The sequence below is a fragment of the Carassius auratus genome, chromosome 7 (genome assembly GCF_003368295.1).
Source record: "Carassius auratus strain Wakin chromosome 7, ASM336829v1, whole genome shotgun sequence".
NCBI lineage: Eukaryota > Metazoa > Chordata > Actinopteri > Cypriniformes > Cyprinidae > Carassius > Carassius auratus.
This window is the reverse complement of record NC_039249.1, coordinates 20,956,610-20,981,586: the sequence shown is the minus strand read 5'-3', so window position 1 is coordinate 20,981,586 and position 24,977 is coordinate 20,956,610. Positions and strand designations below refer to the sequence as shown.

Here is a 24,977-nt window from a genome sequence, read left to right as displayed (position 1 = left end):
ATTTTCTCATTTGAACTGAAGAAAAGTTGTGTGAATATAGCTTTTAGCCCCCGCTACCTCTATGAACCGTAGGGGGCTTTTGATGAAGATGGCTCACTAACAACCCGAGAAAAGCACGTTTATTTTGCCTAAAACTGAGTCATCTAAATGAATTATCTAAAAACAATTTACTCCCCAGCCCGTGTCATACAGGAGACAGAACAACACAACACAAACTCATTAATGCATGTAGGCTGATTATACATTTCAACCCTGGCAGCACCTGAACTACTCAATTAACAATTACAAACAAGCTATTCACTCAAGGACTGGAGAGCTGACCCTATTGTTGGTCTGAAAAGAAACTTGTTCTTGTGTCTTCTCCACTACTGAGTGGAGTGACTTTCACACATTTTAGACATTTTAAATGAACTAAGAGTTACCAAAGATGTAACTAACATAATTTTACCTCATCCAAAAATATTATCTATTAGATACTTGATGGGCAATACTCCAATATTGGAGACAATAAAATGTATATCTTTTTTTTTTAAATGGCATGACTACAAAGCTTACTGAATGCTTCATTTTTTATTTTTATTTTAGTGTTTCAGTTTATTTGTGATATGAATGGCTGTAAATGTTTATTGTCTTGGTGGTAACATGGAGTCACAATTTCCAAATGGGTAAAATAAAATGCATTTTTATTCTGAAATCTATTTTAAAAATCAGTGATGACAAAACTCAAATGTAAAATATATACAGTGTGTGTGTGTGTGTGTGTGTGTGTATATATATATATTACAATTTCAATACATCTGCCGTATGAATGACTGTAAACATTAGTGATATTGTTCTTTAACAACCAGATGGGACTACAGAACAGCTCTAAAAAAGCCAGATTTAAAAAAATGAAACTCACACCAGCTTCTTCTTGAGGACCAAACTGCTTCGAAACATTCTTCATCCTAAACAATTAAAAATGTAAAACAATACAATCAGCGTTGAAACCAGTTCTCATTATTTTAACTAACTTCGAGAACTCTTTATTGGTTCGTGTCGCAGTAGTTCATGGCATTATGAATATTAGTGGCAGACAGGGGACACAGAGCTCAGACTAGGTGTGACTTTTGGCGGTGGTGGCTGGGAGATCATCCAATGGGCACCTGCTGCTGCTGCCACCAGCGTCTGCGCGGAGAGAACAAAAGGGGCCATTGAGCACATAACAGCTGTTGCGCTGTTGCCTGCCTGAGGGCCCCCCGGCCCCCAGGGTCTGTCTGCTGGGGCAAGACCCCTCCTCCTCTTCAACGTTGACCTCCATACAGCTCTTTTAAGAGACTGCATGGTAGCCATCCTGCTGCCACATTGTTAAATACAGACCAGTGACGTGGTGCTCCATTCACTGTCAACCACAGCAAGGTTAAGAGCTTAGCATGAGGGACAGAAAGCTTGGAGTTTGAGGTTGAGAAGCTTTCATGTACCTCTTCTCCAAACCCCTTTTCTTATCAACTGCTTAATCTGCCATTAAACATGAGGTTTTCATAATTGCCTCGGTCTACATTGTATGATACACAATGGTCATTGTTTGAGAATCGTATGCATTGAAATGACGTACGCTTGTAATGTTTCACTAAAATAATGCAAAGCATATTCAGGAGTTTGCCATTTTCAATAACTGAAATAATAAAGCCAAAACCCAAATTGCCTTAAGCAGATTCCAGTCACCAGCACAGCACCCAAACACTGCCAGAGCAAGGCAGCAGAGTGTTGTCAGTGTGCTATGTAATGAATTAGCCTTGTCTCAGCAGCAGCTGTTGAGGAGCTCACAGACCTCCAGTCCAGCCTTCTGATCGTGACAGACAAAGCATCACACTGACATCTAGTGGATCATGTCCTAGGTCTCTCTGTAACACTCGTTCTCAGACTGCAAGCAGAGGGCACTGTGTATGTAGATGCACGAGAGAGACAGCCATTACAGGCCCTGTTCACCATTTTGTAAGGTTTCATAGATGCTGTAAAACAGCCTGCAAGTGCACATATTTTTAACCAAACTGCATGGATTGCTCTTTAATAATCAGATCAACTTAGATATAAAGGCTGTTCCTAATGCAATTATTCCAGTTCCATTAACAGCCAAATTAGGCTGCTTTTTTACATGTATGTCAAATTACACACGCTTGAGTTTTTCGCATTAAGTTGAATGCGGCGCACTGCAGGGTGTAGCCTTGTTCGGAAATTAAAAATAGTTGCCAACTAAATGATGTTTTATTTTTGGCAATGCCTTAATTTGCTCTTTTTTTTCCTGTCATTTCACTGACAAATGTATAATGGTTAAACAAAGCTTCTTTTTTTTTTTTTTATTAAAATGTTATTGTAAACATACGAAAAACTTATGTTTACTTTATGTTACAACATTTAAAAATAAAGTCACAATAATTAGTAATTTATACAAATTAAGAAACAAATCAGCATGGTTTACGTAAAAACTGTCTGAGACAGTGGCTTTATTTAGACATATGATATAGAGAAATGTAGCAGCATCTTGTTTAAAAATAAACCTATATAAAAGTGACCGGTCAAATTTGGTTACAAACACTTGGGAGGCGACCAGAGGAAAATCTTAAAATATAAAAACCGAGTCCTAGCTTCTGAAGCTGATGATTTCTCCGGTCCTTTCTGGCATTGGAGACTCGAGAGACAACCTGTCAGGATTTTCCTGGTCCAAATGGCAACCTGAGCCCCAGAAACCCATGCCCATATTTGTGTGGGGATCTCTGTGGTCATCTTTCCATCTGCTCCAGTCCCACCCTCTTTTAGCAGCAATCAGAGCCAGCAGCAGCTCTGAGATTTTGGCAGGTAGTCTACATTTGAAACTTAAAATAAAAATAAAGACACCAAACCTTTGGACCATTAAAACAAAAAAGTATTTCATGTCTTGCAAGTCTCGCATAAAGGAGATAAGAAAAGAAAAAAAAAAAAAAAAAAAAAAAAAAAAAAAAGGACGCATAGGACTTTTTGGTCTTGAGTCTTATGCATGTGAATTGATGCTTGGGTTCAAGCAGTAATGCCATTGATTTGTTGATTTTGATTTAAACGCATCAGTCAGGGTCGGGTCCTATTCCATACATTAACAGTCAGGAGCTGGTGCTCTCGGGCTTCTCACTGCTGGGTGGTGGTGTGAGCACTCCAGAGGGAACTGGAGACCTCTGACTGCTCTCAATGTCCACTAGCTGATACGAGTGCACCCTTCCCTGAAAAATAAGACAAGAAACAAGAAACCTTTAGGCCAGAGGAATGAATGAAACAAGTGTTGCGGCTGGAAAAAATGTATGCAAAATTCTGTAGTGAGAACAAGATAGATGCTAATGTTCAAGCCCAATTTGTGTTTGTACATGAATACACACACACACAAACACACACACACACACACAAGCTAAAATCCAATTTAAGACAAACTAAGCAAAAAGAAGTTTAAAACACAAGTAAACTTACCAGCCATTCCAAGTAAGGCACATGGGTCTGGATATTGTGCAGATCATCTGCTGCGACTCCTTTGAATGTTTTGAGGGGCGAGCTGCCTGCTTCACGGATTGACATGGCGAAAGGGACCATCCATCTCACACACTCCTCCAAGTCACACCACTTCAGCCCTGAAACCAAAGAAATCAAAAAGGTCACTTCCAATTCCTTAAGAAAAAATTGTGATGTAAATGCTCAAATAGAGCCATTGAGAAGAAATTCACACAAAAATCATACCTGAAACTTTCATCACTAGCTCTAGAGAAGAGAAGTGGAAGAGTGCAGAGGCTGCGAGAAGACCAGAAGAGAACTCCAGACTTCTTACATCCAATATACACAGATCCAAAAGCTACAATACATAAAGACAAAGCCACAATAAGTTAAATCATAACAGAAAGAGACATCCATAACACAAGGTTATAAAGAAGTCTGATTTTCTATCTGTGATTTTTATTTCAGTTTTGCAAACACTAACGTTTTGTCTGTAGGTTCACAACTTTCAACCTTCAAGCCCTTCAAAGAAAAACTAACAAAATCCCCTGGAATTTCAGAGTGGAGATCACAAAATTTTCCAACTTTGTAACAGTAACTCGTACTGAATGATGTCTAGGGTTAGATTCTTTTAAAAAGCAATTTGGAAGAGTTCCGTTGTCAAAAGGGACACCTAAAATTAAATTGTCATTATTTCCTCACCCTCATGCCATTCCAAACATCTTTGACTTTTTTCAAAATATCATCTTCCACAGAAGAACACAAGTAACATCCATTGCATGGACACAAACAGTCATGTCTCAAAACAGCTTCCACATTCCACAGAAGCCAGTCTTACATACAGGTTTTGAATTGCATGAGGATGAGTAGATGACATTTTGGGTGGATTAGGCCCTTAAAGCACATTTTCAGTGCAGCGCTACAGATGGACTTTGTAGGGTGCATTCATATACTGGGAGCAGCTTTAAGAAAGCTAAAATCAGTAGCCTGTGGAACGGTTTGAAGCCTTCACACTGCAGACACAATATGTGCAGAATATAAATTTAATTGAATCCGAGCCTTTTGCAGTAAATATAGTCACACACCATATTGCGATTTTAATGTGATTAATTGTGCCGTCTTACTTCTGCAATCTGCACAAATGTAGCCTGTGGGTACTGGGCCATGAGAACTTGAGCGGTCTCCTTCAGATAGGCCATCTGCATGTAGATGTTGAGCCAAGCCACCGGGGTTAAAGGACTCAAACTCCAATTCAACTCCTGAAGAACAACAAATGGTGTAAAGAGTAGTCCAATACATCATACAAGCAGCAGGGCTGCAGGTTTAGGCACAGTACAGATTAAATGAAGATAATATACCTTCATGATGATAATCTCCATGCTAAGAATGTCATCCTCTGTGCAGGCCCCATCAGAAACGTAAGCAAACTGATGCACCTTAGGAGGGTAAATTTCCTTCGGAGAAATACACAAGCCTAATTACATTTCAAGCTTACAACATTGTGACAAATGCAGCACCTCCATTTTTTTTACAAACAAGTACCCAAATTGCAAATTTACACTGCAAGGATAATATAATTCTTCTCCAAAGTTCAGGCTGAAATATAAAAGGCATCTACAAGTAAAACACACCTCCATTTTGGCAGCGATGAAGAGACAGGAGATGCCTATGAGCTGTAGTGTTGTTTTGAGAACATCGTCTTGTGTGGCCATGAAGCGATCAAAGTAATCCTGACCCAAGTAAAACGTCTCTCGGTGTAACTTATAAACCTCACAAACCTGGAAAAAAATAATAATAATAATTTTAGTCAGAACTATTGTGCTGTTTGCCATTTTTATTCAATGTTTGTAAAATTTAACAGAACCATGCATGTCCTTACGACAGTCCTTCCTTTACAAAGGAAACACTTATGTGCAAATGTTGCAAGATATACATTGAGCAAAATGATCCTGAAATGCAGTACACATCTGAGCCATCTTAAATGAAACTGACAAGAGTCATGACAATTTTCGTTACGAATACATCTACCATTTAACCCCTATTATGACATAAATTTAATCTTCAGCATAGTTCAGAAGTCGTGGCTAATGGTTAGAAAGCTCGACTCCTAATCCTAAGGTTGTGGGTTCAAGTCTCGGGCCGGCAATACCACGACTTAGGTGCCCTTGAGCAAGGCAACATTCACAGCGTTACCTAGATAGTTGATATTAAGCTGGTCCTAAATTTCAGCCAAATACCATTGTTGCAGTGTTCAATACATAAAATATGCATCAAATGTATACATTATATAGATTTTTTTTTTTTAATCAGTTCCTGGACGGAACAAACTCCGCACAAGGATGAAATGTTATTTTCTACATGTGTTGATCAGGCATGCCATCAAATGGATGGAGTGTTTGCATTAAAAGCGAAGTGTACATTGGGCTGTACTTGTAGTTAGCTTTTAATTTAAGAAAAGGCTGTTCCCCAAGTTCTCAGGATTTGTAAAGAACTTGAGGTTTAGAAAAGAATGAAGGAACTTTTGGTGTCTCCACCCCTCTAAGGGAGATCAGATTGAGACGTGTGAATGGTTAAACAGTGATTACAAACCTCCATTAGCCAATCCAGCAGAATCGCTCTCATTTTAGGTTGAAGATTTGGATGTCTCTCCATAACATGTGTATCTCGCAGGTAGAGTTGGTCTTTTCTGAGAAGGTTGTTCCACACGTCATCTTTGCTTGCCCAGCTATGTGAAATTACAATATTGAAAGTCAATGCATGTAATGTTCCAAAACACAACGGATATGATAGACCAAAAGCAATATATTGTCTAAATGAATAAAACTAAGTGGTTCGGGCTGAAGATCAATGCAGATGTTGACATCTCTAGAATGTTAACTTTTGCATGTAACACCAAGCATATCACAGGATAGTCAATAAGGCTGTATTAAAGATTCTTGTCAGACAATATATTCTACAGGCAAATATTTAGACATGTCATTCTAACATAGCTAAAAGTTCAAAAGTCATAAATATCTCACCAGAGGGCCGGCAGAGGGGTAGAGCGCGTAGGGGTGATGAAGATGTTTTCTGAGGCGTATTGTGTGAATCCCACGCTGCTAACAGCAACCGGTTCCTCGACTTCATCAGGTGTGGGGATCCGCCTGCATGGGCTTGTGTAACCAGTGTCGGGATTCCAGCAGGCCTGTGCAGGAGGACAAGAGGAGAGGAGAAGAAAAAAAAAAAAATGGGTAAGCGCTCTAACGGATATAAACAAATACAACAGCCCACCCTCTTCAACTAGGACAGGCTTCAAAGGCATTTTGAAAAGGACCTTCCATGACACAAAAACAGCTTGCCATGTAAATTCAAGCTGAGATATTATTAACCTTAACCACTCACGATAAAATGGTAGTGATATGGTATGATACCTTTGTTATGCAGGTCTGTGATCAGCAGAGACATGTAATAAACTTGATGTTGCTTTTTGTTGTCAAAATGTTTAAAACTTCCATTTTTAGACTGGCCTACCTTAGCAATCAGTCGAAAATATATCAAGACAGCCAGATATATTGTTTACAAGGACCAAACACTTCAGTTTTTAACAGTGAAAGAAAGATTTTAAGGTAAGTTAGGGTTGGTCCAAAACATTGTTATGGCCTTGAAATTAGGTTCAAAATTTACGTATACATTATCACAGATGATACTGAATAATTTCAGTACATTTCGGACACAGGTCACATTATACATTACTCCGCAATCTAAAGAAGAAACTAAAAATGAAAGTGGAATAAGTTTAAGGTCACTGATATGCCATGACTGGCTAGGCCTATGGACACACACACACACACCAGTCAAGACTCATTTATACCTGGGAAGCACATGGTTTCTTTCTGGTCATCTCTGTGATCTCTTCATCTGGATCTTGTAAATGCTGTAAATTCAAAAACCAAACAGTCAGAGACTTCATCTGTCTGAGTTTGTAGTATGCAAGTATTAGTTTAAGAACGGTGTCCTTACAATAGCCACGTCTGCTTTCCTCTTCCTGGGACGCACTGAAGCAGTTGAAGGAGCTTCATCTGTAGTGTTAACCTGCTCTGTTCGTAGCCTGCATCGAAAACATAATATCGTTACATTTTTCACATTGGCCTGAAACTCCGTGGAAGTCACTAACTGGGCTAACTCGCTGCTGCAACTTTTCCATGCACACCGATGTCAAAACCGCCTTAAAAAAGACACGAAACCGAAACTTACACTTTCTTGCTTGGCATGATATCCCCGCGTGTGACCTTCTTGAGTGTCGAGAGCCTAAAACATAAAAATATTACTTTATAAAAATGTCCGATTTGAGGCGTTTAATCCCAACCCCCTCATGCAAGTAAATCTTCACAAAGCGCTTTGGGCGCGGGGAAGTAGAGCTGGGCACAATGTTCAAGAAGTCAAAACTACACGAAAATCACAACTAATCACTTCAAAAGCTCAGATATTTTCACTTCACAGTCTATATTTTCAAAGCAACTGCACTGCACGCTCATATTTCAGTCGTTTGTATTAAAACTACACGTTTGCTTTGCTCTACCCATAGGAGTCAGAAAATGGCCGAGCCAATCATTATTACTCATTACATTGAACCCGCTCTCTGTAAGAAAACAAAAGACTGTACAATCCGATATTCCCAAATTTGCTTCCCCAAACCCTTTTAATGTATCTTACGTGTTTACTGTTACTTTTACCGATCTTTAACAATAACCCCACGATTGTGCAATGCACGTACCTTCCTGTGATGCTCTCTGAAAATGCCTTCTCTCCACGGATGTCCTTTAATGCTAAAGTTAGGATGGTGTTACACAAGGCATTATTTAGTAAAACCGCTCCAGTGATCTGTAAGCAGGGCGCATATGGCTAAGCTGTGCTGTGTTCCGCAGTCCTCTCGCTCTGAGCTGGCGCCAGTATCTTTGCGCCTTGTCTTATAACCCGCCAGCAGTCGTTAAGGGGCCGTGAACGCGGGTCATTTAAAATCCCCGCTCTGCTCTGATATAACAACAGCGAAGCCCTGCGATCGGTGACGCGGGGGGACTGACAGCAGCACGGAGCGGGCACGCGAAATCCCCACGTTACACTTCAAATATTTAATGTCAATAAAACTAAGTTTAGAAACGTGAACATTTTGCCGGCAAAATAAGGGGTGTGTTTGGTGACGTCACTTGGGGGCGGTCCGAGGTGAGGTAGCGGAAGTACGTTGAGCACATGGCTAGCAGGCTCAAAAAGTAAACAATCCGAGTATTTGGGCTAAATAGTTGGATTTTATCTCGCTATTTTGATGGTTTGAGATGTCAAGTGTTGTCACGGTAATATAGTTATTTTTTTTCTGGTTCAGTAGCTGCAAAGGGTTACGCAGGCAAATCAGTTTGACGGGCGCCCCTTAGAAATACACGATATACTACAGTATACAGCAGCATTTTAAATATATTAGTATGAAATGTGTTTATTCTACGTGCCCATGTAGAGGATGTATTACATGTGGCTAGGGTGTTGTCATTAGATCCGTACTTTCTATCTAACCTTTGACCAGTCACATGACCATCAAAACACACAAATCTGGGTTTTGTTCACTGAAGAAATGAAGTTTTCCAACCTTTTCGGTCGCTTAAAATCAAATGTCATAGGTATGATTCACGTTGGAGCCTTGCCAGGTAAATAACGTATTTTTGTCACCAGAACAAACTTGAAAGAGAAGAAATACTGAACTTTTAATGTGTTTCTTTTGCAGGAGCCCCCTTGAGCCGAGCAGCTATCTCTGAGATCACAGAGGAGGCTTGTCGAGAGGCAGAGATTTACCACCGCGCAGGACTTGTACGTGTTCGATATAAGTGAAATGTAACGTATACATAATCATACAATTATAATCATAATGCGCTTTCTCACATTCTGAAGGGTATTAAGTATTAGGGGTGCTTGGTTCGTGAACGAATCATTTGAATCTTTTCAAGTGTCGAATCTTGGCATCGGTTTAAAACGATTCATGAACCGGTCAGATTCTGTCCGAGCGGTTCTCGAGTCATCTGACTCACTGAAACGAGAATCATCTTCTACATGTCCGAACTCAGGAGTATTTATTTCATAGTGAATCTAGGATTGGACTGATGAGGAAAAAAGTTAATTAAAATGCATAACCATGACAGTTATTAGTTATTAATAATAACGGTTTAATAATAATTATATGGAGAATATGGTATGTCCAAACTAGTTTATAACGATAACGACACAGAGGAATGATATCGTTGGAATGGAATCACCTTTCTAACTATTTTCTTTCAACTGATGAAGGATAAAATATTGCCAGTCAGTCACAAACGCGATAATCACAAACAGACCATTATCTTTCGTTGGTTTACACATTAACAATGGCTGAACATGAAATTGCAATAAACAACTTTATTAATGTAATACCGAAAGTGCCATATGGCTTTGTTGTAAAGTTTTAGTAAGAACTTTCCAACCGATTCTTTGTAACGAGCTGTTCAAAAGAACCGTTTAATGGAATCGAGTCAGAACAGTCTTTGGACTGACTTCTCGTCGCTTCTAGCCAGTACGGGTGCCTGCAAGGTTCATAAACCTAGCTTTCTTTAGGAGATATTTTCCATGTTATTTTAAACGTGTCTGAACGAAATTACACCAAAACAGTCTTGCATACATTAGACAATATATACCTTTTGTCCTTTGTCCACCAATACCTTTGTCAGTTGTGTTTCTGGCCAGTGTGCTCTAAATGTTATTGCTAATTTCAGACAATTCTGTCTGTGGCAGGATGGGCTGATCATTGAAAACATGCATGATATTCCATACACCCTTGAGGTGGGTCCAGAAGTGTGTGCATCCATGACAGCTGTGTGTGCAGCAGTCAGGCGCCTGTATCCATCTTGGCCGCTTGGTGTTCAGATTCTCTCAGCTGCAAACCAGTCGGCATTGGCTGTTGCCCTGGCCTCAGGTGTTCACATGACTGTACAAGCCATCAACGAAATGTCATTTCAAACCCAAGTGTTCTCTGACAAGATATTTATTGAATATTAACAACTTCACAGGGCTGGATTTCATCCGTGCAGAGGGGTTTGTGTTCTCACATGTTGCAGATGAAGGCTTGTTAAATGCATGCGCTGGTGAGCTGCTGCGCTACCGCAAACACATTGGAGCAGAGCACATTCAGATCTTTACAGACATCAAGAAGAAGCACAGGTATGATCTGATATGAGTACATTGCATGCAGCTGGCTGGCCACAGAGCTCTAAAAGAGGCACAACACCGTGTGGTTTCTGTGTTATTGTGTCACATGATCACATTAGTTATATTTGAAAACCGTCATTACAGTGCTCATGCCCTAACTTCAGATGTCAGCATAGCTGAGACGGCCCAAGCAGCTGAGTTCTTCCTCTCTGATGGAGTCATCATCACAGGAACTGCCACTGGAGCGCAGGCCGATCCAGAGGAACTGAGGGGTGAGTCTGGCAGTCTAATGGCTTGATACACTTTAATGTGACTGTAAAAGTGGTTTGTGCATTTTTATGTTACATACTACATCTTCATCGTATCATTAGGTAAATTGTGATGCTATCCAATATGTCCTCTTATACTATTCGATGCACAGCATTTAAAAGTTGGCAAGTTTTCAAAAGACGCCTATTATGCTCACTTAGACTGCATTTATTTGATCAAAAATACAGTAAAACTGTAATATTATTCAATATTATTACAATTTAAAATATTTCTGTTCTACAGGATTTAATGTATATTTAAAAAAAAATTCTTTCTTTTTTTTTTCTTTTCTTTTGATGGCAGAGGTAAATTTTCAGCATTCATTGCTCCATTCTTCAGAAAAGCTTCTAATATACTGATTTGGTGCTCAAGAAACATTTCTTCTTATCAATGTTTAAAACAAATGAATAGGAAGTTCAAAGTTCATTTTGAACAGAAACCTTTAGTAATATGTATTGTAATGTATATTTGAGGATAGAAGAGGTTGAGGTCTTTTACCTGAAATGTTCTTTAACTGTAGTATAACTTTTTTATTTGATGTACTGTATTAGGCCATACTGTGGCCATCCTAGTATGCTGTGCATGTTTGAATTAGGCAAATTTGATCTGGCACTGTACAACCCACCTTTATCTCATGTCATCTTGACATTTGTCTGCAGCTTCCTAACAGCTCACAAAATAAAATCGAACTATTGGTAATTATACATTTACTGATGCAAACATCATTCGTCAAGGTATCTTATCATGATCAGTTTATCATACAAAAAAAAAGAATTGAATGAACTATAGCCTGCAAAAGACCTATTTAATATATGGTCAACAGCATGTGTACGGTGCCACACATGCACAAACAGTTTTTGAGGGCTTTCATGTGACCAGCGTGATGCTTGAGTTAACAGGACTTTAGCCTTTTGCTTTCCTGTGTCCCTTTACACTCCGACACTGCCTTTAACTTTTTTTTTTTTTTTTTTTGTAAATAGAAAATGAATACTTTTACACAAAATGTTAGGACTTTTACATTGATTCAATTCATTAATAGTTATTTTTAACTTTATGTTAATCAAAACATGCTTAAAAAAATATCAAGGTTTCCCAAAAAAATATTAAGCAGCAAAACAGTTTTCAACATTGATAATAAGATTTTATTTAATTCTTTATCTTGAGCTGCAAAGCAGCATCATTTCTAAAGGATGTGTCACACAAGACTGGTGTAATTGCTGCTAAAAATTTAGCTTTGCCACCACAGGAATCAATAACTAAAATATATTATATTGAAATCTGTTATTTTAAATTGGGCATCATTTCATAATATTAAAGTTTTTACTGTATTGTTTATCAAACAAATGTTCCCAGGTGAGCAAAGCTGTACAGTTTTAACACTAATGCACTTCTGTGATACGCTCTCAGTGTTCAGTCCCATTCAGAGGTTAATCTGCTAATTTAGAGGTTAATCCGGTTTAATATCTAATGGAGCACATCAGACAGGTGTATAAATCCTTAAAAACAGTGGTGTCCTTTAGGCAGAAAGATGCCACATATTCTCCTGCCCTCCCTCAAAACAAGTGGCCTTGTATGGGCTAACATAGACACCAGCACTGCCAGCTATTTTAAATCCCACTTCCAGATGGCTGGTGATCGTGGAAGGCTGTAAACACAGGCATGAAAACCAGGCCCAGCCTAGTCTGCCACTGCCCTGCTGCCTTTTTTGGACTTGTGCCTATTGCCTCCCTTAGTTCTGATCCATTGGACTGGGGAAGCTGTCAGATGGAGGATGAGCCACAGTCTGCCAGAATCCTCATTACAATGAAGGAACAACATGTTTTTGTATTTTTATGCATGCATGTAGCAGAAAGATGTTCTCACACTCATGTTTTGCTGACCCGTTTTCTGAGCCCTATTTGTGTGACAGAGGTTACCCAGTCCGTCCGGATCCCTGTTCTCATCGGCTCTGGCGTAACCCATGATAATGTGGAGCACTACCTTCAAGCAAGTGCCATGATCATAGGCTCTCATTTCAAGAAAGGAGGTCACTGGGCAAATGGTGTGGATCCTGAGAGAGTCAAAAGGTTCATGGGGAAGATGCATGAACTTCAGAAGTAACTGTTGTAATTCAGTTGCACGGAAAAAAATAAACAAATGCAATGTTAAGATTAAATGTTTATTTTTCACTTTTTTTTTAAAGGTTTTATCAAATACGTTCTTGAAGATAAAAAATAAAGCAACACCAAAAAGGCATTTAAATATACAGAGTCAAACAACAGTTATGAATCAGATAACAATATGAATCACTGGCAGTAAATCACAGCATATCGCTTTGTCATGTGAGCAAAATTAAGGTAGACTTTCACCTTAATATTTGATGTAAAGAATGCATTGCTTTGTACAGTACAGTTTATTTTAGGCTTCAACACTGAATCTTTTTTTCTTTCTCTTAATATGCATGCAACAATCACAGCTAAGCTAAAATAGAAGCACACGAAACATCATTACACTGTTTAAAAACGTTAAAATCCTAGACTATTAATGCAGCTTACTTGCAGTTTTGTAACACATGCTTTTCCGAGTTATTACAGTGTCGGGCCTATCAGTGAGGCTTTATCCCTAAGATAATAACACACTGCATTTATCAAAATGTCTCACAGGGGAATGGTTTTATGGCATGATTTGCAAGCATACCCCTTTAAAACGACTATTCATTTATCAAGGCTGGCTGTTCAGTGGTTTCAGATGCGATTGATTATTATCAATAGTTATACAGACGCTGAGTGGGCTGTTTGAAGAAGCCATAGTGGCGCTCTGAAGGTGAATAGCGTGTTCTTGCGAGGTTCTGCCTGTTGAGGGCACCACGGGTCAGCTTTCTGTGCCCATTATAGACTCTGGCACGCTGCACTGAGAGCAGAATGGTGCTGCAGGGCAAGGGGCTGCCCCATGCAGCTAACCGCCAAGAAACGTGACGTCTGATGGGCACAGGCCTAAAGGGGTAGATTGACAAATCACAAGCCAACATAACCACACTTACAACATGGATATATAGGTTACATATCAGTGTGACATCAATGGATTTGTTAATATACGGGTATGACTTTTGTGCTGCCTGGAGTCATAAATGTGGCCCATATGAAATGCGACTCTCAAACTCAATCCACATACCTAGCTTATGTGTATGTATGTTTTTTTTTTTATATATATATATATATATATATATATAATATATTGTTTAATAGATGATCTTATTTACACTACCATGGGGGCCAGTAGGATTTACAGTTTTAGTTTTTAAAATAAATACAATTTATTCATTAAAGATGCATTAAATCAAAATTGACAATAAGGTCAAAAAATGTATTAATATTTCAAATAAGTGCTGCCACTTTGAACTTTACATGAATAGTAACAAATGATTAAATAACAGGTTCCCAAAAAAATAAAAATATATTAAGCACAATTGCCTTTACTAAGCTAATCTGTTTTCAAAATTAATAACAATAAATGTTTCCAAAATGGTATTAGAATGAGACAATGAAGACTAAAGGAATGCTGCTGAAATAAATGACATAAATCTATTCTGCCAGGAATAAGTTACATTTTATATTAAAAAAGAACAGCTATTGTTTTTACTAATATTTCACAAAATTGTTGTTTTTATCGTATTGTTAATCAGTTGAAGCCTTGTTGAGCATGAGACTTTTTTAAAATCATTATAAAAAGTCATTTGAGCAATATAGTTATTTAAATAATGAATATTAGCACTAGAAATTATACTCGCTTAAAATTTGTAGTTGTTGTTAAATGTACCTAGCCATGTCCTCCGTTTCTTCAGGCTCTTCCTGGTCATGCCTCATTTGGTATACAGACATGCTGGGGTGCTCGATCAACAGGTTCTCAAGACTGTTTGTGTCAGCGGAGCCGAGGGACTGATTCTCTGCACAGGAAGCATAAATGACTTCAGTTCAACAGCATTACTAGAGTGAGTCAGCTATACAGTGTGAGAGATACTGGGACTAGTTGTCACAAAGGTATGTTTGCCACAAAGATGAGTTTAAGACTGTAAATATAAACAAGTGTATGCAATAAATCCACACGGCTACATTCAGACAAAATCATGAAGGTTGTTTCCTTGTATATCCACTATAAAATACACAGACTAGAAATGAGCCTGCTATGATGTGATTACTATTTACATCAATAAACCCAATCATTACTGCACAGTAAAAATCAGTCACATTTTATCAATACTTGAAAAGTATAGCCAAAATAACTGACCGTGCATCTTTATAATAACCCACTCTCCATCATCAAACTCGAGGAGGTCCGCACAGTTATCAGTCTCTTCTGCAACATCGCTGTCTTTCTCTTCTCTTCCCACCAGCTGTGCAAGGATTCTACTGATCATTTTCTGTGATGGATTTGTAAGAATGCTATCTGTTAAAAAAAAAAAAAAAAAAACAATGAAGAGTTATGTTGCCCTCTAGTGGAATCGACCCCCAATGCAATATTTTCCTTGCAGTAAGATATTTTGCATGCAAGTGTCTTTCCTTCTGGTGGTTGGAACTTGTTGATGGAAAGTAACGTGCTAAGTGTTTCAGGTGTCACATCAGACACCGTAGACAGCTTTACTTAATAAAAAATGTAAGGTCATGTTGTGCTGGCCTGGTACAACTCATGCACTTGGCACGTATCAGCTGGTTGAACTGAGACATGGTGTTCCCTTCCACAGATTACTTATTTTTAACATTGTCTGGAATTCCTTTATAAATTTAGCTTGAATATAGACTAAATTCATATATGAATCAGAATCAGATCATCAAAAACCCCTGTACAGGATCAGATATGTGCAGGCACGCCATCCTGCTATGCTAAAGGTAAAAACTACGAGTTATTTTGTAACTTGATTCTATGAGCCCAGTGTACAGACACAAACTGCGACCAGACACAGACACACACACACACACACACACACACACACACACACACACACACACACACACACACACACACATATATATATATATATATATATATTACTGCTTTGAATAGCATGACTTGTTTTTTATTTTTACACGAGTTTACGATGTTTCTTGGTCGGTTTAAAAATCATCGGTCAAAAACTAAACACTGTTATGTTTATTAATAATACCCTAAAAATATCCCCAATACACGTCAGTGAAATGGGACAGGAAGGAGTGATCAGCTGTAGCCCTGACCATGTAAAGTATCTAGACTTGTTTACAATCAAGAGCTGACTGTACATTCTTATTACCTGCAGAACTAACTCCACCATAAACATGAGAATAATCATATAGGCGTATTATCGAAGAAACTAACGAAATTAATGAACTAAGAAAAAAATAACACACACTGCTTTTGTCTATATTGTCCTTCAGAAACTTTCAGTGGCACATTTGAATATACTAATAAATAGTTTTAAAAAAAATATTCGAGTGTCTAATTACAAAATAAAATAAAATAAAATAAAAATCTGCTTAATTTAAGTGTTCAGATCAGTGCAGTTTTCTCGAGAAAACAAAACACAGTAACAGGTTATCTTAAACCCATAAGGAATTTGACACTTCAATAAAATGCGATTAAAAGCGTTATAACAACGTCTAAGGTTTGCCCACCTTATTAGCTGTAAGAAAATATTTTTTGCAGCTTGGATGCTTCTGTTTTACCTTTGTTGTGTCGCAGTCGCTCCCGTCGGTGTACAGTCTGTACTTGTTTATGTACACGAGGCTCCTCCCACTTGTTCTTGACTGTACTCGACTTGACGTCGACTAGCTCCGCCCAAAAGGCTTGGCGTCAGTGGTGTTCACACTTGCGGATGTTCTTGTTTAAATACATAGGCCTTCTGGATGTCTCACATGTGTTCACAGATATCTTACAACAATTAAGAATGTTTTATTTATTTATTCACAGCCGCAGACGCTGTCTGGACGACTTACCTCCTGCTCACTGTCAAACTGACTGGCCAAGTGACCATGGTGATGCACAATGTAGGCAACATTTATAACACCAGGCCAAAACATGTCTTTAAACTGAGCCTAACAAACCGAGTGTAGCATTGTCTTAGACTCTGTCATTCTTTTTCTTTTGCACTGTGTGGTATATGGGGAAAGTTTTCGCTGTTATATTACAATTTTCCCCTAGGTGGCAGTAGCAGTGTAGTAATAGCAGTACCTACTTGTAATATTAATGTTAAGTTCTTGTAACCTACCACACTATGAATAACAGGAACTAAACAGATGGACATTGTAAAGTTGGTGTATTCCATGGATTTGTTTATTTATGCATTTTTCTAAATGATTATGCCAACCCTGCCACCACTCCACCTTTTATTTAAAACCTTTTTTGTTGTTGTTTATGCTTTTGATACATATACTAAAAAACATTTTAAACAAAAAAACAATTTTGCTTCTGCAGCCTAAATATTTCTTTCTTTCTTTCTTTCTTTCTTCTGTCACTTTAAAGGGTGGTGTTGTGACACACACCACACAAATGGAATGTGTCCCTCTAGAGGCCAAAACAGTGTGGGGGAATCTTTTGAATAACCAGAGCAACTGCCAATTCTTTTATTTTACTTCTTTATCTTTATCCCGCCACCCCCCCCCCCCCCCCACACACACACACACACAAACACACTTTATGAGAAACATCTCCTAGTAATTAAATTTTAAAATGAATTATATAGGCCTATTAACCTCATTTGGATGACTATCTTGGAGCTGACAGGATCTTGAGGAGGCCTAGATGCATATATGCAAAACGAATCTGTAAAATGAATTATCCGAGTGTGAGATGTGTTGTGTGTCATGTACATATTAATATTGTCACGGTGGCAACACAAATTAAAGGGAGGGGACCCACAAGGCAATCAGCTCTACATCAGATGAACAGACTGCGGACGTGTGCAAATGTAGCCTGCTTGAGCAATCCCTCACTGATTTCACCCAGAGTGACTGGAACAGGCGTCTGCAAGCTCCTCTTTAAAGAAGTAAAGGTACGCTTTAAAAAAAAAATCAATGTTTATCATATCAATACATGACAAAATGATCTGAAAGTGAATTTTAATATATTTAGTTTTATTTGTTTTAAAATTATAGCCTATATTTTAATTATTATTTTTCTTTTATATATAAAAAAATATCTAACATATTTCTAAAAAGTGTTTTCAGTTTTGCACTTATTTTTCCATTGTTTGCTAACGGAATAATGAAATCTAAATGAAGGCTGTATTACTGTGAGCAATTAAATTAGCATATCATGAAATGATTTGAAATAGTTGATAATGTTCTGAGATGTTGCATGTGAATGGGCGACTCGTTGATTAAAGTACTTCATTTACATTTGCATATCAGTGTGCGTTTCTGTTCCTCTCATTTGTGTGTAAAAGGGCAAATGATCCATTAGTGTTTATTTCCAGGTTTCTCTTGACATCATAATGAGCAGTCGAGTGGATGATGTTATGCAGCTTTGCTGTGAGGTCTCGGCCAGCAGGAAGATGAAAGCGGCCGTGAAGAGCTCTGGAAAGGGAGCTGCAGCGGCTGGTGGAGGTGCTTTTGTAGGGGGAATGGTCGGAGGCCCAGCCGGAATAGCTGTTGGTAAGATCATGCCTCTGTTTTCCATGCAGTCCACAAACTTTCATCTACTTTCATCACAGGGTGGTGTTATAATATCTTCTTTAATAGCCTAGTGCTGTGTTACTCAACCATTTTTGTTTTCAGCAAGGCTACTCCTTCATCAATACCAAACAAGAACAAATGTCAAATATGTTACATTTACAAATACAGTGCTGGCCAGAATTATTAGAACACTAACATTTTCACTTGCAAAAAAACTGGTTTCAAGTGAGTTATTTCTATCTTTTGCTGTAGTGCGTCAGTAGGAAAAAATCAGTTTACATCCATTTTGCCATTAATTGTAATAATTCTGTCAGATTTATGTTTGAAAGCAGCCAGTGCTCCACACTGATCTCTTCATCATCAGTCTGTCTGGAGTGACATGAAGAAACAGATGAAACTGAGACAGAATCAATCCAGAAGAACTGTGGCAACATCTCCAAGTTGCTTCAAGAAACCAGAAATAAATAACTGACTTAAAACCATTGTTTTAGCTGGTAAAAAAGAGTGTTCTAATAATTTTGGCCACCACTGTATACATAATAGTAAATGATTAAATAAAATAGGAATCATATTCTGTGCATCTCTTAATGTTATATTTTTATTTATAATATTATAATATTGTTTTACTCTAGGTGGTACTTTGGGAGGTCTCTTAGGAACATGGATGACCAGTGGCCAATTCAAACCTCTTCCTGAGATCATCAAGGAGTTGCCTCCAAAATATAAGGAGAAACTGTACTCTGATGTCATGGGTGCATTGGGCACACTTAACTGGACAGATGTGGCTGGCCTTATTGCTCTGGTTATGGGCAGTGTCACTCTGCAAGAGCAGGTGCTCGCTGCTATTCTCACTTATGCCACAAAAGAGCTCAAGGCTGATGTGCAGTATGGAAACTGACCACTAGAGGGTTAATGTCAACAGCCAGAGGTTCTCTGGAGCTCCTGGGCAGCATCTTTTTTAAAGGGGGGGGGGGGGGGGGGGGGTGAAATCATGGGCGTAGGTTTGGTCTCAGCTTTGGTGGGGACACCCCCATACCCCCCCAACCCCCCCCCCCCCCCCCCAGAATATCACAATACAGAAGTGAATCTACTTCATCTCATTATATTGTATCCTGACCCTGATATACCATACTGTCCCTAAAGAGCTAGTATAACTGTATAATCTCAAAAATGCACTCTCAAAAAATAAAAAATAAAAACCTGAGACTATGTAATGCTATACAACCAAATTAACATAAATTATGTACATTAGTATTTACACTAACAAAAAATACTCTGCCACAAGGAAACAAATCTAAATAAATAAATATAATAACCCTTTTCTGTTATAAACACTAGATACCCTCCATTACACTCACATTAATACCAGGGAATTTGAAATGCTGAACAACCATATGGTTTATTAACAAACTAACATAATTTACTATGTCAGTAAAGTAGCCTATTTATACTTACAAAAAACACTGTTGCAAGAGGTAGACTTTGAGAACTTTTGGAGCATATAATAATAAAGCAAAAAACAAAGCAAAAAAAAACATCTTTATTCTACTTATAAGTATAACTCCATTATGGCTACTTTCCACATTTTATCTAAACTTTCCAAACAGATGCCTACGTCTTTCATATACAGATACAAACTGTTGGCCTACATCATTAAGGTCCACTTTGTCAAGGGCCTCTTGATGTACATGACATACAGTTACATTATTAAGGCAAATACACATGTATCAGTATGCATTCAAAGCATCATGTTTATATTTCAGAGCAATTTAAATATGAAGGTGGCATGGTTTTGTGGATTAATGTGTTGAAATGTATGTTAATCTATGTGTTAGTTTGTCTGTATGAGACTAGCAGTAAACTAGATTAACATTAGAATAAAATACAGATCATATTCTAATATTTTATCATTGTTTCATTAGATAACATTGATTAGTGACTGGTCAGTCACTACTGCTAGTTTATTTGTGTGGCTAGCTAGTTATTTTGCCTATGTAAGGCGGGCGTACACGGTGTGAATTCGGATTGTCGGAAGATCGTATGTCCACGCACACGGCACGAGTGAGTTTATCTGAAAATCGTACGGACGAGATGATATACGACACGATTTTACAACCTGCGAATTCCAGAAGCAATCGCACGAAGTTGATAGACGCGTTCGACTTGAAGCAGCGCTGCACGCACAGAAGGATCACTGTATGACATTACCGCGAGAGCGATATGAGAGCACACATATCCAATGCATTCGAATCGCTCTCGCGGTACTTTGATGTCATACAGGTGATCATTCTGTGCGTGCAGCGGTGCTTCAAGTGGAACGCGCCTAATATAACTGCTCTCCCTCTCTTATAACTGCATATAAAATATTGATACGAGCCGTAACTGTTTCCTACACTTACAGGTTATTTTTCAGCAATAGGAAACCGGGACGTTTGGTTACCCTGTGTGTGTGTTCTTGTATATGGTTTATAAATATCTGAAATGGGTATTAAAATGTAAACATGGTTTATGAGGACAATTACTGTGCCCTCGTAAACCAAATGGCTTTAAAAAAAATACTATACGGTGTTTAATAGAAAATTTAAACATGCATTTTCCGTGATGGATAGAGGTAGTGAATGGGGATATACAGTATAGAATACCTATACGTTTATGGAGAGTCCCTGTAAACTACATATGCGTGTGTGAGAGAGAGAGAGGGAGAGAGAGAGAAGGCATTGGAAATACGTTGCTAGAAACATCATTACAGCGCTCGCTGTTCCTGACCAGGGGGCAAGGAACTCGACCGGAAGTTGAAGTCGGGTGGGGGCTGCCATCTTTTAGCAGAACTTCACTTGCGTTAGCATTCCCATTGACTCCCATTCATTTTGGCGTCACTTTGACAGCGAATAACTTTACATCTGAGGCGTTTAAAGACTCCGTTTGTCCATTATTTATTTCTAAAGATACACGACAATGTATAAAGGGCTTCATTACCTTCTATGTTACATTATGGCCCCGTATAAACAGTTTTTGTAAAAAATAGGCTAACGATTGCGTCATAACCACTCGTCTGTCTGTCTCATTACCGTACAGACAGGAGGAGAAGCTTGCAGGCAATTAACTTAATATGGCGTACTGGCGTTACATTTTAAAATACTATACAAAATAATTAATCAGAATACTTACTCCTGCTCACTCACGACAAAGAACTCCCCGCTCAAGCTCGCCGTCTCTGCAAGATTAACGATGGCAGTTTGCACGCACAGCCACTTAGAAGATTTACATCTGTCAGACAGGTTGCTGACGTCGTCAAGCTTCGTTTGAGTCTGCGCGTCAGAAACGGAAGTGCTGTAAAACGCTAAAAATGGGCTTCACTTGTCTCAATTGAGTTCCAATGGGGTCGCTGTGTCCATTTCTTTTACTGTCTATGTTCCTGACAGACTTCAGCTGCCGTCTTCGTCTTTCTTCTTCTGTGGTTTTCCTAGTTCGTGATTGGTCAACTTCAGATAAATCAACAAATCGGCTCGTTCAACAGCACAAATGGCACGAATTCAATCCGATAGCTCACAAACTTTTTAGACATGTTTAAAAATGGTCGGGAAGTGCTCGTAAGCCACTCTGCTCGGCTCGTAATTCATCGCAAATGATACGAGCCGCGACCATACGAGAATACGCGATTTCCACACGATTGAAAAAAATCGCATGCGAACTCGTACGACAGCAAAAATCGCACCGTGTACGCCCGCCTTTACACTCTGACTCTGTTTTATGAAAAAGCTTCTTATGCCCTCTTTCTTCTTCTTGGGTGGCATCTACAAAGTACAAAAAGGGGCAAAAAAACGGAATATTAAAATGTTTTTACTCTGGCCTTTGAATGTGGCAGAGAGACAGCCCTGGTAACTTACCGTCAGCATCGTCAACATGCGCTCGCACACAAACCACCCGCTCGCTGCTAGTGCAAGCACAAAAGTAGTCCCTGCCCGCACGTGTAGCCTGTCAGATACCCCGCCGCCAATCAAATTACGGCGTTTCTTATACTGTCGTCGTCCTGGCCGTTAGTATCGATCCAAATAGCAGTGCAAAGATCCAAATAGCAGTTCAAAGGAGCTTGCTAAATATTGGTGGGGACAAATTTGTCATCTCAAAATATTGATAGGGACTAGTACCTAGCGTCCCCCCCTAAACCTACGCCCATGGGTGAAATGCTCGTTTTCACTCAATATCCTGTTAATCTTGAGTACCTATAGAGTAGTACTGCATCCTTCATAACTCCAAAAATTCATTAGTTGTATTATATTCATAATAGAAAGATAGTCTGTACCGATTTTTCCCGTAAAAACACGACCGGCTGGAGGCGTTACATGTGGGCGGAGCTAAAGAATCAGTAGCGCGAGTAAGATTTTGAGTTGAAAGCGTTTGGAAGCTGTGACATTACCGTGAGGAAAAAAACATCTAAAACAAACCATGGCTAACAGTCAGATTCAGCGTGTATTTATGATCCAGAATCAGATCCAGAGGCTGAAATTTAACAAGAGCAGCATCAGCAACGACGTCTCTATGTGGTATATATACTGAAACTGTATATATTTGCTTAGCGGTTTTGGAAAATGACTAAGTTCCACTTTATGTCGTCTTTTTTTTTTTTTTTAAGCTGTACATGTGGAAAGTGCAGTTTGATGACAACATCGCATGTTGTTTACTTGATGTGCTTACGCGCCGATAGCTAAGTTAACAACACTGATATTTGAAGCAGTTTTACTCACCGCATGCAGTTTCAACACACGATCGTGACCCTTTTTCGTTGGGACTGCATTACCCTTAAGAAATAAACGATGTGCAAATCCGGCGTCAAACTGGGCCTTGTTTGTAAAACAAGAATCTTCGAAATGCAGGGAACAAACAAAAACACTTGCACAACTCCGTTGATGCTCTGTAAAAATAAACTCCGTCCACTGGTCCCTTAATGCTGTTTTTTTTTTGGTAATCTGTGCAGGGTTGTCTTGCCCTGGCAACCAAAAACACACTTCTTTTGTGACATTTCGCGATGCTCTCGCTCTGATCAGTGAAATGTCTGTGCTCAGCCTCGCTATACGGGAGCGCGCGCTCTTCCGGCAGACGTGCCCTCAGGACCCATATAAGGAAATTCCGCTCCATCTAACGTCACACAGAGCCATACTCGAAAAAAAACTTTCCGAAACTTGTGACAAACCGGAAGGAGTATTTTTGGAACAGAAATACTCCTTCAAACGTACAACTTAATTTTTGAAACTTTGTCCATGTTTAGTATGGGAATCCAACTCTTTAACAGTGTAAAAAAACTCAGTATGCATGAAATAGCATTTCTCCCCCCCTTTAAGCATAACGTTAGCTTTATGAAGACAATAAGTTGCATAATGCAGATTATTCCAATAAATCAGACTAATTTGTGGTCTGTTCTGTGGTGGTTTGTTGCATTTAAACCAATAAAATTATATTCCTCATTTTAAAAAGTTTAAATGTTTTATATATGTTTTTTTAAACAATGAAGTGAGTCCTATCATAATATATATAATTACAGGTTGCACGATTTGTTTTTGTTTTTTATTTTAAACCCCAGCAACAATTTTGAAGTTACGTTTCATGTCAGGTGAATTTTATTCTGAAAAAGTTTATCAAACATCCAGTAAGTCTTTGTCTTATGAATATGAGACCGAAAGTAACGTTAACTTGCCAGACCCTTGCTCTAGTGCAAAGACAAACAGGTAAGGTAAGGAAAATGTTAAATATATTTACATTATAATTTAGACTTATAGCGCATCGTTTTCTCAAACAATTAAATGTAGCAATGTTTTTTTTTTCGTTTTATTTTAGGATATATCTTAGTGTGGCAATCGTTTATCGCCAGGTTTTGTAACGTGTCAAAATGGTATATCGAAAAAAAATATATAATGAAACTTAGTTGTAAAATTTCCGCAAACAATAAAATAAAAGCAGCATTTAAAAACTCAGCAAAATGAGCTGCAGTTGCTGGAGGAACTGCTTTTGTTGGAGGGTTGATCGGTGGTCCAGCCGGGGTTAAGCTGTTGGTCCAAGTAGGGCTCGCTGCAGCCTGTGGTGGACATTCAACCCCGCCCACATCCAAGCATGATGTCGGAAACCACACCCACATCCAAAGACATCACACATCCAACCCTGCCCACCCGGATGTGCCATCACAAACCACGCCTACGTCACGTTCTCATTAAATTTCAAACAGGAAGAAGCGTCGAGAAAACCCTAAACAAGAAGATCCGTTGAAGACGTTTGTGTTGTTTTTAATTGGTAAAAGAAGAAATATTGTTTTGCAATCGCCAGAAAGAACAAGAAGAGGAAGTTGTTGTTTTCCGTGTTTGCCAGTCG

The 24,977-nt window shown here is 38.7% G+C and overlaps 4 protein-coding genes across 5 annotated transcripts; 2 read left to right on the top strand and 2 right to left on the bottom strand.

Annotated features, from left to right (window-relative positions):
- Positions 1–2,453: 2,453 nt before the first annotated feature.
- On the bottom strand, positions 2,454–8,637 carry LOC113106212 (G1/S-specific cyclin-E1). Its single transcript, XM_026267889.1, has 12 exons — positions 8,243–8,637; positions 7,723–7,776; positions 7,489–7,576; positions 7,340–7,402; positions 6,510–6,673; positions 6,079–6,214; positions 5,121–5,267; positions 4,848–4,943; positions 4,614–4,748; positions 3,736–3,847; positions 3,472–3,629; positions 2,454–3,230 (listed from the first exon to the last, which is right to left on the bottom strand). The coding sequence occupies exons 2-12, from the start codon at positions 7,737–7,739 to the stop codon at positions 3,114–3,116; spliced, it is 1,233 nt and encodes a 410-aa protein (XP_026123674.1). The 5' UTR covers positions 7,740–7,776; positions 8,243–8,637; the 3' UTR covers positions 2,454–3,113.
- Positions 8,638–8,823: 186 nt separating this feature from the next.
- zgc:162297 (uncharacterized protein F13E9.13, mitochondrial) lies at positions 8,824–13,146 on the top strand. Its single transcript, XM_026267890.1, has 6 exons — positions 8,824–9,161; positions 9,239–9,321; positions 10,276–10,456; positions 10,551–10,701; positions 10,834–10,961; positions 12,908–13,146. Exons 1-6 carry the CDS (start codon positions 9,089–9,091, stop codon positions 13,096–13,098), a joined length of 807 nt encoding a protein of 268 aa, XP_026123675.1. The 5' UTR covers positions 8,824–9,088; the 3' UTR covers positions 13,099–13,146.
- A 35-nt stretch (positions 13,147–13,181) lies between these two features.
- On the bottom strand, positions 13,182–16,796 carry LOC113106215 (tumor protein p53-inducible nuclear protein 2-like). The gene is made up of 4 exons (XM_026267894.1): positions 16,671–16,796; positions 15,262–15,420; positions 14,794–14,920; positions 13,182–13,970 (listed from the first exon to the last, which is right to left on the bottom strand). Exons 2-4 carry the CDS (start codon positions 15,389–15,391, stop codon positions 13,742–13,744), a joined length of 486 nt encoding a protein of 161 aa, XP_026123679.1. The 5' UTR covers positions 15,392–15,420; positions 16,671–16,796; the 3' UTR covers positions 13,182–13,741.
- Positions 16,797–17,640: 844 nt separating this feature from the next.
- Positions 17,641–19,581, top strand: LOC113106214 (protein C19orf12 homolog). Of its 2 annotated transcripts, none has more exons than XM_026267893.1 (3): positions 17,641–17,995; positions 18,406–18,596; positions 19,250–19,581. In XM_026267893.1, exons 2-3 carry the CDS (start codon positions 18,437–18,439, stop codon positions 19,513–19,515), a joined length of 426 nt encoding a protein of 141 aa, XP_026123678.1. In that variant the 5' UTR covers positions 17,641–17,995; positions 18,406–18,436; the 3' UTR covers positions 19,516–19,581. The 2 variants fall into 2 exon arrangements, with proteins under 2 accessions (XP_026123678.1, XP_026123676.1); XM_026267891.1 differs by having other exon boundaries at positions 17,642–17,995; positions 18,419–18,596.
- Positions 19,582–24,977: the final 5,396 nt, after the last annotated feature.

Excerpts from the sequence above, each read along its gene's own strand:
- LOC113106215 (XM_026267894.1), bottom strand. The coding sequence starts at position 15,391 with ATGATCAGTAGAATCCTTGCACAGCTGGTGGGAAGAGAAGAGAAAGAC. Across the intron at positions 14,921-15,261 it reads GGTTATTATAAAGATGCACG|AGAATCAGTCCCTCGGCTCC; the intron begins GTCAGTTATTTT and ends CTTCCTGTGCAG. Across the intron at positions 13,971-14,793 it reads GAAACGGAGGACATGGCTAG|GCCTGTGCCCATCAGACGTC; the intron begins GTACATTTAACA and ends CTACCCCTTTAG.
- zgc:162297 (XM_026267890.1), top strand. The coding sequence starts at position 9,089 with ATGAAGTTTTCCAACCTTTTCGGTCGCTTAAAATCAAATGTCATAGGT. Across the intron at positions 10,702-10,833 it reads GACATCAAGAAGAAGCACAG|TGCTCATGCCCTAACTTCAG; the intron begins GTATGATCTGAT and ends CCGTCATTACAG. Across the intron at positions 10,962-12,907 it reads CGATCCAGAGGAACTGAGGG|AGGTTACCCAGTCCGTCCGG; the intron begins GTGAGTCTGGCA and ends TTTGTGTGACAG.
- LOC113106212 (XM_026267889.1), bottom strand. Across the intron at positions 7,403-7,488 it reads GGAAAGCAGACGTGGCTATT|CATTTACAAGATCCAGATGA; the intron begins GTAAGGACACCG and ends TTGAATTTACAG. Across the intron at positions 5,268-6,078 it reads TGCTGGATTGGCTAATGGAG|GTTTGTGAGGTTTATAAGTT; the intron begins GTTTGTAATCAC and ends ATTTTTTTCCAG.
- LOC113106214 (XM_026267891.1), top strand. The coding sequence starts at position 17,774 with ATGAATTATCCGAGTGTGAGATGTGTTGTGTGTCATGTACATATTAAT. Across the intron at positions 17,996-18,418 it reads TCCTCTTTAAAGAAGTAAAG|GTTTCTCTTGACATCATAAT; the intron begins GTACGCTTTAAA and ends GTTTATTTCCAG. Across the intron at positions 18,597-19,249 it reads CCCAGCCGGAATAGCTGTTG|GTGGTACTTTGGGAGGTCTC; the intron begins GTAAGATCATGC and ends GTTTTACTCTAG.